The 12032-nt window shown below is 36.0% G+C and overlaps 1 protein-coding gene across 1 annotated transcript; it reads right to left on the reverse strand.

Annotated features, from left to right (window-relative positions):
- Positions 1 to 460: 460 nt before the first annotated feature.
- On the reverse strand, positions 461 to 10004 carry LCTL (lactase like). Its single transcript, XM_063345383.1, has 13 exons — positions 9866 to 10004; positions 8608 to 8768; positions 7047 to 7134; positions 6677 to 6786; positions 6254 to 6382; positions 5630 to 5725; positions 4912 to 4966; positions 4657 to 4818; positions 3671 to 3945; positions 3168 to 3294; positions 2503 to 2702; positions 1898 to 1961; positions 461 to 579 (listed from the first exon to the last, which is right to left on the reverse strand). Exons 1-13 carry the CDS (start codon positions 10002 to 10004, stop codon positions 461 to 463), a joined length of 1725 nt encoding a protein of 574 aa, XP_063201453.1.
- Between the last annotated feature and the right edge of the window lie 2028 nt (positions 10005 to 12032).

Here is a 12032-nt window from a genome sequence, read left to right on the forward strand (position 1 = left end):
ATACGTGTCTGTCTCTTTTTCAAATAGCAGTTACATGTTAATTGAAAGTATTAATGAACAGACTGAAATCAGACTTGGCAAACAGCTTTTAATCACTTGAGATTTGTACTAGCAAGATTTGAATCACCTTAATCTTAGCTAAGCTGCTTTTTTTTTTTCTGGTGAACAAAATGTATAGTATTTTCCAAAATAATAAGAAACATAAAATCTGCTACCTAAAATTAGTAAAAGTAACGCAGGAAAAGAATATACTTGGGGTTTTGATAAAAAAAATAATCAAATCGTTTTGTGAATTGAATAGAAAAAAAGACTATAAAATGTTAGGTGGATAGGTAAAGTAATATTTTTTTATCTTTACAGTGTTATAAAAAGAGGCATCTGTGGTAAACTTTAACCAATGTAATAAAACAGTTGTGTTTTATTTATCATGTAAAATGAAGATATGTATAAGCATGCAATTTTATCTATTATTTTGAAATAAGTAGAATATTAGTAGGACAATACTGATGAGTATGCAGAGTGTGAAAATCGTAGGAAAAACAATCTCTGTCACCATTTCCATGTGAGTAATCAGGGAATCTAAAATTTGAGAAATGAGTAGTATGTAAGAAATTTAAATCTTCTGGAGTATACTAATTAACTATTAACTTAGTGTTAACATAGATTAAGGATTTTTTGAATATTATGGCTAAAATTATTTTGTTAAAGGTTAACATTGGCATAAACAGAAAACAAACCAAACAAAATTTTGTATGTCTGCAAAAGCTGGAGCAAATCCGTGACAGTTTTCCCTCCTTTTTTTCTTTCTAAGGTAATTTTTTGAAGATATGTCAGTTCTCAAAGGGCTGCAGAAATTGTGCTTACTATGAATTAGCTTCAGTGCATTAGCACTATCCTACTGTTCCTTTGATTTTTTTTATTCCCTCCCTCTCCTCTCCCCACCACTAAGGGAAGGGTAGAAAATAAAATTGTCGAAGAGAAATCCTTGGGAAGCACTTAATCCTTTTTATGATTGTTTTGTAGCTCTTTGAAAAGTTAAATGGGTTTTATTTTGTAGAATTTTGCTCCACAGATAAGCTTCAAAGAGTTCAGTAAACACAGTTAATTCACATAGAACATCTAAGGCAGCAGTTGAGGCAAAGTAGGATAAACTTAGGATGACTGCTTTGATGTTCTCTACCAAGTGGAATTTGTCTCATCCTTCATATGAGACTTTAATACCTATTTTCATCTTTCTTAAAAATTTCAGAAATCGACTGTGGTAGGCTGTTCTCCTAGTTCAGGAATTATGAAAGGTCCTGAATTACATTGGGAAGGTCTTCAGTGAGGTGGTTTATGGAGCCTGGCACTGTGGAATTGCAGGCAAAGTCTGCTCTATTATGTGTTCTTGAGCAGCTGCTCTAAGTTTAGCTGTTGTCAGCTTTGTTACCAGGAGCAAGAAAGAGCAGAAAGTGACTTAACGCTACCTTAGGCTAGTACTTAGCCCATTTTTTTAATGGTTTTATTGTATGTAGAGGTCAAACATTTTAAATGTTTTCTGTCTGCATGGTTGTCTTGATTTGTCTGGGTTTGTTTTATCTTTGAAAGAGCATTTAGCGCTTTTATTTTTTTTATTTTAAGGAGAATACTGTCATCCCTAGCCTTCATTTTAAATAGTAACTCTTTCAGTTTGTGTATTCTGTTAACATCCAAAGTCGATCTGTTTAGCTATAGTGATTTTAGTTGGAGAGAGTAAATAAAGACATTTTTCTTTAGAGGCTGTTGCATTTGAAAGCAGTTGTACTTTCAGGGAGAAAATTCCTTTTAGGACCTGCTAATAGTAGCATTCACAGAGAACTTTAAAATCTGAGAGATATATAATATGCTTTTATAAAACAAAACAGAAGACACATAATACCTGTAGCAAGGAGTTGGTGTGTGGTAGAGCAAGCGTCCATGGCCTTCCGATACCAGTTTTCCACCTGCGAAGGTTGACATGCAGCAGTTCTATTAGACTGTAATATTCTGTCTCATTCACAGTAGCTTCTTCTCTGTCCCTGAACATCTGTCTGTTACAATTGACTTGAAACTATTTTATTCTTTCAACACATGATTTTCTGAAAAGTTTCTTTGGATGTTTGTGATTTTTATTGCAATATATTTCTTATAGCTAATTGTTTAATAAGATTTTTAAAAGCACAGAATATATTCCATATTATTTTCCAGTAAGGTGGCATGTATGTGTAATTTTCTGCCTGGAAGTCTGGTAACTTATGATTCAGAATTTTTGATCACTTCAGTAAGTCTAATTAGAGTTGATGAAATGCTTTAGAAACAGTAACTGAGGCTTGTTTCCATTTTCTTTGTCTCTGGAGACCTGTGTATTTAACACATCCCTAATTTACAGAACCAAAGTGTCCTCTCTTGTACCATATTCATGCAAGTTGTTTCAAGAAATCCAATGACATATCTGCCCATTGAAGAAAAAAGTAAAAAAAGAATAAAATTAGCAGTTGACATCACCTCTCTTGAATTTGGGAATCCATTTGCACTGATAATCTTTCTATAATAGTCAACGGATGCCTTTGGGTATCGTGGTTTGTTCTTGTTTTTAAAATCAATGTGATAAAATCCAAATCTTTCAGAGAAGCCTTTGTTCCATTCAAATTTATCCAGCAGTGACCAGGCAGTGTAACCTCTGACATTAACGCCATCATTTAGAGCTGTAAACAGAATACGCATAATTCTCTTAAACTTGTTGGCTGTTTGTTGTCCTTAAAATATGGCTCTGTAGGTGTTTTGTTTTAGACCAGAAAGGGGGAGGAGGGAAGGGATGATGACAGAAAAATGGCAAAGTATATGGTAATTTAGATTCTTTGAAACTGTTATCTTTAGCTTAGAGGTACTAGAGCTCTGTAAGAATGGTAATTAGGTGCAATTTCTCCTTTCTAGAAGTGGAAACTGATGGTCTGTTACAGTATTAAATCTCATGTAAGTTATTGTATCTATTAGCATCAATACACTTGGCTAGGTTGTCACTTTTGCGAAAATTTATTAGTCTAGTTTGCTGTCCATTTTCATCTGTGAGTATTTATTTTTCTATGATATAAACTACAAGAGTGAAAAAATAATCAGAAGGTGAAAAAGCTCAAAAAGGTCATGCACTAAAAAGATGTTTTTAAAGTTACCTTTCAGTATTTCATTAATATATCCTTTCAGATACTCTATCCGCCATTCATCACACAGTTGAGTACACTGTACCTTTTCAGAAACTCCATTCTCTGTCACATAAATCAGAGGGTTCCCGTACTGTGTCTGCAAACAAAGATATGTTTAGACTGGTTCATATAAACACAATCATCTTATTTTGACAGAACATGAGATTCTTAGTAAAATGCATTAAAAGCAAATTTCCAGGTTTAAGTAAGAAACTTAGAAAGAAAGAAAAAAATGAGTAAGAAAAATGTGTAACTAGGAATTTAAGTTAACTATGGGTTTTATTTTAACATTACTGAATTCTATAGATTTCTGAACTGTAATTAAGGTGGAGTTTTTTTCAAAGAAACTTCCCAGTATGACAAGACAAATATATAGGTGAAACTGTTGAAAATCTAAAATAGTGTTAAGTGCAGCTTCGGCATGTAACCAGGTGTTTTGTTCACTTTCTTTTCAAGAGTTACTCTGTAATCACCTTAATGAAGTTGAGTAATCTTCTGAATCCCCAAGGCACAGAATATAACCATTTAGGTCCTGGAGCTGGCCATTTTGGGTCCACCAGTTCAGCCAAATCACTGTCAGTGTGGTAGCTGGGTACTTGTAGAAAGGGAAAGCTCTTCTGTAGAACATAACGAGTAGTGAAATGACCTATTCCCAGGAAATCCGATGTGCCTTTAATATAGGTTTTCTCTTGCACTGAGAAAGTTGGTAATCTTGATGTCCCCAGGCCCTGCTGGGCACTCTTGCTACCTATTGAAATAATTATGGGAAACATACTTCTGAGGAGCACAGAAATCTATTCTCTTTACTTCAACAATAAATACTGTTTTCCTGAACTTAGTGTAAAGGACAGTTTAGTTTGATTGCTTTTTTAAGATTAAATAGTCTTTGGAGAGGTAACTTGGGTACACTATACAGAGAAGACAGTGAAATAAAGTGGTGTTTGCTTTTTTTCCCAAAGAGCATGATAAATGTCAACAGAATGCTTGGAAGCATAACTGACAGGAGCAGAAGTTGCTTTGCTGCTGGGTACATTGCCTGTTGTCTTCTCTCTGTGAAACTGAGATAGTGGAACCCTGTAGAAATGCAAGCTTTAGTGATGGAAGAACTGCTGGTTCTTTGTCCTTAGGTGGAAAATCCAGAAAAGTATTTAACAACTCCCTGTCTTGCTTAGGCCGCTAAAAACGGACGATGACTGAGAAGTGAGGTAGTTGCTTCCTTTCTAGTTTGGAGCACTCAGATGTGTAACTGTTGGGCTCAACAGCAGCTCAACTTTTTTGTTCTAGTATGTTCCTCCCACTGCTCGGGAGCTTTGTGTAGCCCCTGGGCCATTTGTTGCTTGTCCTTGTCTTGCCTGTGTCCTCCTACTTGACTAAACTACATGTTGGTCAGGGGCTATTCTGTTGTAATCTGTTGTAAGTGTGTAATTTATTCATGTTGTAGCTGGTTACTGGGGCTTACCTACATAATTCTTCATAACTTCTGGATAGTCTCCTTTGTAAATAGGATTTGCAAACCATCCCAAATGAAACTGTATATATCTTTCAGCAGCGTCTCTATCCGTTTGGCTATGTGGATCAACAGGTTCACTCCAGGCACTAGTTAGGGAAATTCCAACCATACCTGAAAACATAAAGTGACAATTCTGCAGTTTATGCATAATCTTTAAGCCCTTAATATAAACAGAAGCATAATTATAGCATGAATCCTTATTACCTTGCTGCTCGCTACGCCATGTGTTGTTGTAAGAGTGCCATACCTTTGCATGAGTCTGTAAGTTAAAAAAAAAATTTATATGCACATTTTCATCTGTTATGCCGTAGTCAAGAGCAGTTTTTGCACTAAGGTGTGTCTGAAAATATTTTATAATTTCTTTCATGTATATTGTGGAAGCTTTCTTTTCATGTAAGGTGTCAAAAAAGCATTTATGCAAGATTCCTTCCCTAAATTCCAGGAGGTCCCCAGGAAGGTAATACACAGCATTTGGTATAGTGTTTTGTCTAGTGTCTGCAGTCTTTGGATGTCTTTGCCTAATTTATTCAGGCAAGTGAAAGTTTATTTTTACAAAAGCTAGCCTTACCGAAGTCACTCACAAAATTCAAGCTCATTTCCACAGGTCAGGCTTTTACTCCTTGTTTCTAGAGTAGCCTGGATATTTTCTTACTCAAGCAGTTTGAAACATAGTAAAAGAGACACTTAAATTATGAGGGGAAAAATGTAAGTTGTTGCAACGGTATTGCATCGAGCACCTAGCATTTCATGCTACACCGGAACATGCATTGGTCGTTTAAAGTCAGGTGATAATTTTTGTGTGCTAGCTGGAAATGACATCATTGCAAAAGTATCTTTTTGTTTAAAGAGCAGAATCAAAAGAAACTTAGTCTGCTGAAAATTCTTAATTTACACATAATTTAAAGCATGATTTTAGCTTTACTTTAATTATATGGTGCGCTGCTTTGTATGCTCCACATCCACCGAGCTTCAGTCCTGGTGCGTGTTCTCCTGTTCCATAACCCTTTTCAGCAACCGCCTGCAAATACAGAGAGTTAGTTATTCTTTGAACAGCGGAGCTAGTGAATTTGCTACCATCCTATGGACTTCGATCCTGTGCTTTTCTGTGCAATCCATTTTTCTCTCAATCCCTCTGTCCTCTCCAGTCCCCTTTTCCCTTCCTTTGGCTCCCATCTACTGCCCCACTGCTTGGTTGATAACATGCTGTGGCTTGTTGGAAACACTGTGTTGGTGACTAGCGTTAGTGGACTGACAGCCGGCTTGCTGTTCCCTCGTGAAACTCATGACGGGCAAATTCTACCTGCCTTGCTGATGTCTGTGCCTCTCTCCAGCTGATGATTTTTCAAAACTTCAGGGGAATTTCATGTCTTGAAACTCTGCCCTTGTGCAGAATCTGGCCACTGAGATTTTGGGGCCCAAAGATTAATGGTGTAAGTCTCTCCCTCTCCATTTTTTAAGCTACGTTCCTGTTGTGTCACTTTCACAGAATTTTGGTAACAGAACTGTGCAATGGGGAGTGATTGGAAGGAAAGCGACGATAACTTACCCAAGGATTACTAAAAGTAATCCAGTGTTTCACACGATCGCCAAACTTCTCAAAACACAGATTTGCATAATCATCAAAATAATTTATCATGCTTATATTTTGCCAGCCACCATACTTTTCTTGGAGAACCTTTTTAAATGAGAATTTCAAGAATCAATAATGTTATTTAAAGTTCAGGTGCCTATTAACAAAGACTTTTATTTGTATTTCAGTAGCTCAGAGGAGAGTCTTCAAAACTTCAGTGTGTATAAACTGCGATGTATATAAAATGCAAATTAATACAAACTAATTACAAGCATACTTAAAAGCAGGCAGGCATCTTTAAACATTCTTCTAAAGTACACATAGTCCTTAAACTTAGAAATAAATTTCCTATCAGAAGTGTTTATATTAAACATTTCACTAATGTAAACATTGTCTAACCTGTGGAAGATCCCAGTGGTAGAGGCTCACAATAGGGATAATATTGTTTTCTAGAAGACTATTAATTGTATCATTGTAGAACTGTATTCCCTTCTCATTCAATTCCTCTGCTGATGAAACACATAGAGAAGAAATTACCTGGTCTGTTTTTCAAACAACTGGAAGAATAGAAATCTAAAAACTTTAACCAAGGTATTTTACATTACAGCAATGAGTGTACTGTAATGGGTGTGTAATTGTTAAGCTCTGTTCTGCAGACAAGGTAACATAAATCTATTTAACAGTAGTGTTAAACAACTGTGGTATACTTGGGAGTAAAATTACTTTTCTACTAATACTGTCAAGAATATGATGAAATCGTTATGCTTACTCTTGATGCCAGTGGGCATAATCCGAGGCCATGAGATAGAGAATAGATAGTGATTCACTTTCAGCTCCTTCAGTAACTGAATGTCATCCTGTGAAAAGAAAATCCAATTGACGTAGCTTGAGTCCAAGCAGAATAACTCTTCAGTTATTCATCTGTCTTAAATGGTACTGAATGCAGAAAATCTACAGAAGAGTTCCACAAAAGAGGATTCCATCAGTTATTTTTTCTGAATTTGCTTTGAGATGATGGCTTTCTACTTGTATACTTCCCTTTTAACTATTTTTGTTCTTCACTCTCCAAAGAAGTCCTATAATGTTTTGTGTTAACAGCTATGGAAACTGAATGTTTTCACCATCAAATAGAGGACAGAAAAATGGGTTGTGAGGTATTCTGTAACATAATATATTTATGTCAGCATTTGTAATGTGCAAGTTTTAAAAAAATAATATAAGCCTGTACATCTTGACCTCAAAACATTTCAGCTTAGGTACAAAAACATGATTATGCAGGCTTTCATTTACTGTCTTATACTGGAGTTAGCACAAAAAATAAAGTCAGTATAAATACATCTTTTTCTAAGAAATCATACATCTTCAATATTAAATGAAATTAGAAATTGATGGTATATGAGCCAATGCAAAGAGAATTCTGATGATGGAAGCAAATCAAGAAGCATACTTTTATATAAAGAGGACCATGTAACTGGACACATACAAGCAAGTTTTAGAAAGCATCTCAAAATATAGCCCATAGTAGTGAGCAGATATTGAAATGCTATCATTTATGCCTGAATCCTCTCTGAAAAATAGGTCCTGTGATCATCGTGTCCTTCTCTTCTGATGCAACAGCTCAGTGAGTCTTGAGTTCCAACCTCTCTGTGGGTTTTCATTAAGCTGTTCTTTTGAGCTTTTACTTGTTTGAGAGAGATCAAATGAAATCTCTCCTGCATTTTCCCAGTTCAGGATAGCAAGGCATAATTAGTTTCTTTCCTCTTAGTTCTTGCCGAGACCTCTGTTTCTCCCTTGGACTTCATATATGTGGAACAACCTCGGTGGAATATAACTTCTATCAAATTAGTTGGAATTCCAATTAGGTAATATTGGCTTATGGCAGTCATTTGGGTTCCTTTTGCTGTGTATCTGGAAAACATTCAGACTGAATTTCAAAATATCTGTTGGTTTTATTATTCTTAAATATACAAAGAAAACCTTTAAAGCTGCTCAAACACACGCAAAAAGATGTTATTTTTCTTCAAAGCTCAAATGCGTTCCTCATTGTTGTTCTAACTAGCATTTGGACTGCCCACAACATTTAGAATACTTCTTTGGACACAAAAATCCTGAAAAACTGAGGCGTGTTTGGGAAAAACTGGTATTATTGATTCTATGAGATTATTTGGAAAGAAGATTTTACTGAACTAATTGAAAATAGCATCCCTTCACTTCCAAAGTTAAATGAGCAACTAAAGCATTTCATCTTTGCTGTTATTTCAAAATGGGAAATCAGTACCAAGAAAGGGCTCCAGAATGCTTCTAGAGGGATAGTTCCTCTTTAACGATACCTTAACTTTGTAGTAGCCGTCACATGCTGAATCTCCGGTTTCGTTTCTAAACACTTTCCCCTTGTTGTGAGTAAAAGCATCCCAGATACTTGGTCCTTTCCCATCCTTGTCCCAGGCCCCTTCAGTCTGGTATGCGGAACTTCCAACACCCCATAAAAAGCCTAAAGGTAAAAAGTAGTGAGTTATGATTTGAACATTTTCCTGCAAAACTGGTCTTTGTACTAAATTTTCATACGAGAAAGTAATTGACACACCTTCACAGCGCATCGCTTGGTGTGAAATGTGCCTGATTGCATGCCTACTGAACAAGAGGCCAATGTCTTCTACATGAAACTGTCGGTGCATAAAAGGGACTGTCTGAAAATGGGGTATATTCTAAAGGTATCCTTTTCCGATGCACTGACAAAGGAGTCTAATTTTGTCATACATTAAACCTTGTTACTATTATTTTACAGCGATGAGGTAGTGCATTGATAGCAAGACAGAAATGTCTTACTATAAGAAAAAATTAGGTTCCCGCATAATTTCTGCCTGCTAGTTTTTATGGGTTTTTTAACAATTAGAATTTTAGCTGTTGTTATGTAAAATATATAGAAAGATTCTTGATTATTTTCCTAGTATTATACAAAAGGACATGATTAATCCATTTCATAAGCCACTTAAAAAATTGAGCATGAAAACCAACCAGTGCCTATATCTCTTTAGTTTTGATTTCGGTTGCGTGAAATGTGTGAGTGTGTATAGATATATGTTGAAGAAAGGACAAGGTTTCATAAAGCAGTACTGAAGAGTGAATTAGATAAAACTAAACAGCTTGAAACAAACCCAACACAATTACTTCACTCGCATTCATTTCTTAAGTTAGCTGCATAACAAAGGATATTTTTAGTTTATAATCCTTCATGCGTTGTAGATAATTTATGAAAAAGGAGAAGAGTTCTCAGGTGTGGTTTGTTATACTGTGCATCTTATTCAATCACAGGCAGGAAAGGGAGACCTGGATATGAAATATTAATCTATTAGCATTTACTCTGAGCTTACTGTTTTGATGACTATGTGAAATGCAGGGTTATGTGAATCCTTAGATTTCCAGGGCTAGGTGCAAAAGATGATATTAAGTATGCATTCTGCAAGAGTCTGATTATTTCTGCCGTTCCCCTGGAAGGATAAGGAAAACCTTTTGGTAGGTTTCTTGTGCGAACACACAAGTAGATCTAAAGCATTTTAAAAGCCACAGTCAACTGTAGTTCAAAAGTACCAGCTGGAAAAGTGCCATAATAGAAAGAGCCTGGATTATTCTTTGTCCACTGGAAATCCTCAGCTGTATTCAGCCGTATTATCGGCAGAAGCATATACCATATTCTCAAAATGTAAGTCTTCAGCGCTGCTAATTTCATCACTGCAAGGTTTTTTCTGCAAGCTCCCACCTGATAAAATAGAAGAGCAATTGTCAAGGATTGCCGCTCTACAAAGTAGGCTTAGGGTGATCAAAAGCAAAAAGCTTATTTTTTTCTGCTGAAAGGGTAGTATTTTCATTGAAAGCTAAAAGCAGTACTTGGCTAAGTGGAAGATACAGTTAAGCTTCTGGCAGGGTGATGAAAATGAGAGAAGAACGAAGTGCAAAATTGTAACTATTAGAAGCGCTCCCTGCATATTTTCCGTAATCTTACTTATCTTTACTGTATCCTAAATTGCCGGTAGCAATTTTGTTCTGGATTTCCAACTGTCCTACCAGTGTCAGTGACTAAAACCCTGCAAACAGTGATTGTGAGTGGGAGCAACAAATAAAAGTGATTATGCTGCTAGCATCTTGCCACCTAAATATGTAATGGAAACAAACCTTGTGGAAGTTCAAAAGGAAAATTAATACTTGCAGTCATTGCAGTTTTAATAATTGCAGCTCTTAGGCTGATGATGTCCCTTTTGTCCAGTTCCAGCGTCGATTTTAAAATGCTACTATGTATACACTATATTTTTAACTGCCAAATCAGGTTAAACTGTTGGTGTGATGGCCAATTGTAACCATTTTAATTAAAGTTTCAGGAGAGATTTGTAGAACAGCACTATTTTCCCAAAATTTATACAGTTCCGAAAGGATTCTGTTGGTGAATTTGAAGATGGGGGAAGAAAATGAGGAAAAGTAAAACAGATGTATAATTAAAAATAATGATACTTTGCATTGGATTGCAGTAATGGGAGAGACTGGCTAAAGAGAACTGAGCAGCAGTTTATTTCTGGCTTGTTTTTACCATGATTGCATGTAAAAATTTAGGATCTGAGCCACAGCCTGGTGAGAATCTTTGCCTTGACTTTCCTGGGCTGTAGGTTGAAGCCCTAGTGATCTGTAATACCAGAGCCAAACAGCCGGGACTGGTTCCTGGCAAAAACCAAGAAACAAGTTTGGCTAAAACCAAAAGGCAATGGAACCGCTTTTCAGAACGTGTAATAAGTGTGTGACCTCGGACACCTCTCATTCTGTGCGTATTAAAGAGCGTTCTGTATCTCCTAATTAACGCAGGAACGGCACAGCTGCTTTGGGAAAGCGTATCTGCTTCAACAGCAAAGGCCTTTAGCCTCGGATTAAAAGAACCTTCACCTCTGCATTTATAATATGAACATTTAGATTGCAAGGGGGGAAAAAAGAACAGATTACAACCATTTAAAAAATCACAGGGTCTACATATGTTAAGTACTTTTATTTTGAATAGAAAAGGTTGCAAATACATGTGATTTTAATTTAGACTTTGACAGTCAAATCTTGCTCTGCAGCCTAGTCAATAAGTTAGTTCAAATTTCATAATGTTTTAGGGTGTTTATTATGGTTTTTGACATTTGTAACTATGTAATTTGTATTTTGGGAACTCATTTGGAGCTAGGAATAACAGTTAAATCAAAATAAGTATTTTTTTTTGCTTTTGGCCTGATAAATGCATTAAAAATAATCTCAGTACTTCAAGACTTGCTCAAGTATGCATACCTTTACAAATGCAGTAGAAGAAACAGCTATTCGAATAATGCAAAAACATTTATCAAGTTTAGACTGTAAGGCTGGAAATATAAAGCACCCTATTGACTCTCTTGCTCTCTAGCAGCTGTTTTAATTTCTACCCTGATTATAGATTGAGTTATTTTAATTTTCCCCCATTCCTGGCTTACCTGGTGCTGTTCTCAGTGCATGTGTCCCAACTGGGAGATTCCTCTGAACTGCCAGAAATTTACCAGGGCATTCAGAGTAAATTTACTTCCAGAGAATAATTGCACGGAATTAATCCAGTTGTCACAAAAACTCATGAGAAACATCTAGTTGAAAACAGCATTTTGTTCACTTACAGCCAAAACAAAAAAGAACAATCCTTTTGTATTCACAGTCAATGCTGCAGGAAAAGGTTTAGCTTAACCATACGAATCTTTTAGCAATGAGATAT

Source organism: Chroicocephalus ridibundus, chromosome 9 (assembly GCF_963924245.1).
Source record: "Chroicocephalus ridibundus chromosome 9, bChrRid1.1, whole genome shotgun sequence".
In the NCBI taxonomy this organism is placed as follows: Eukaryota; Metazoa; Chordata; class Aves; order Charadriiformes; family Laridae; genus Chroicocephalus; species Chroicocephalus ridibundus.

Bases quoted from the DNA above. Each gene is read 5' to 3' on its own strand.
- LCTL (XM_063345383.1), bottom strand. From the start codon at position 10,004: ATGAAATTAGCAGCGCTGAAGACTTACATTTTGAGAATATGGTATATG. The intron at 5,726-6,253 runs GTAAGTTATCGT...CTGTATTTGCAG, and splicing joins TTACTTTTAGTAATCCTTGG to GCGGTTGCTGAAAAGGGTTA. The intron at 4,967-5,629 runs GTAAAGCTAAAA...TTTAACTTACAG, and splicing joins CAGCGCACCATATAATTAAA to ACTCATGCAAAGGTATGGCA.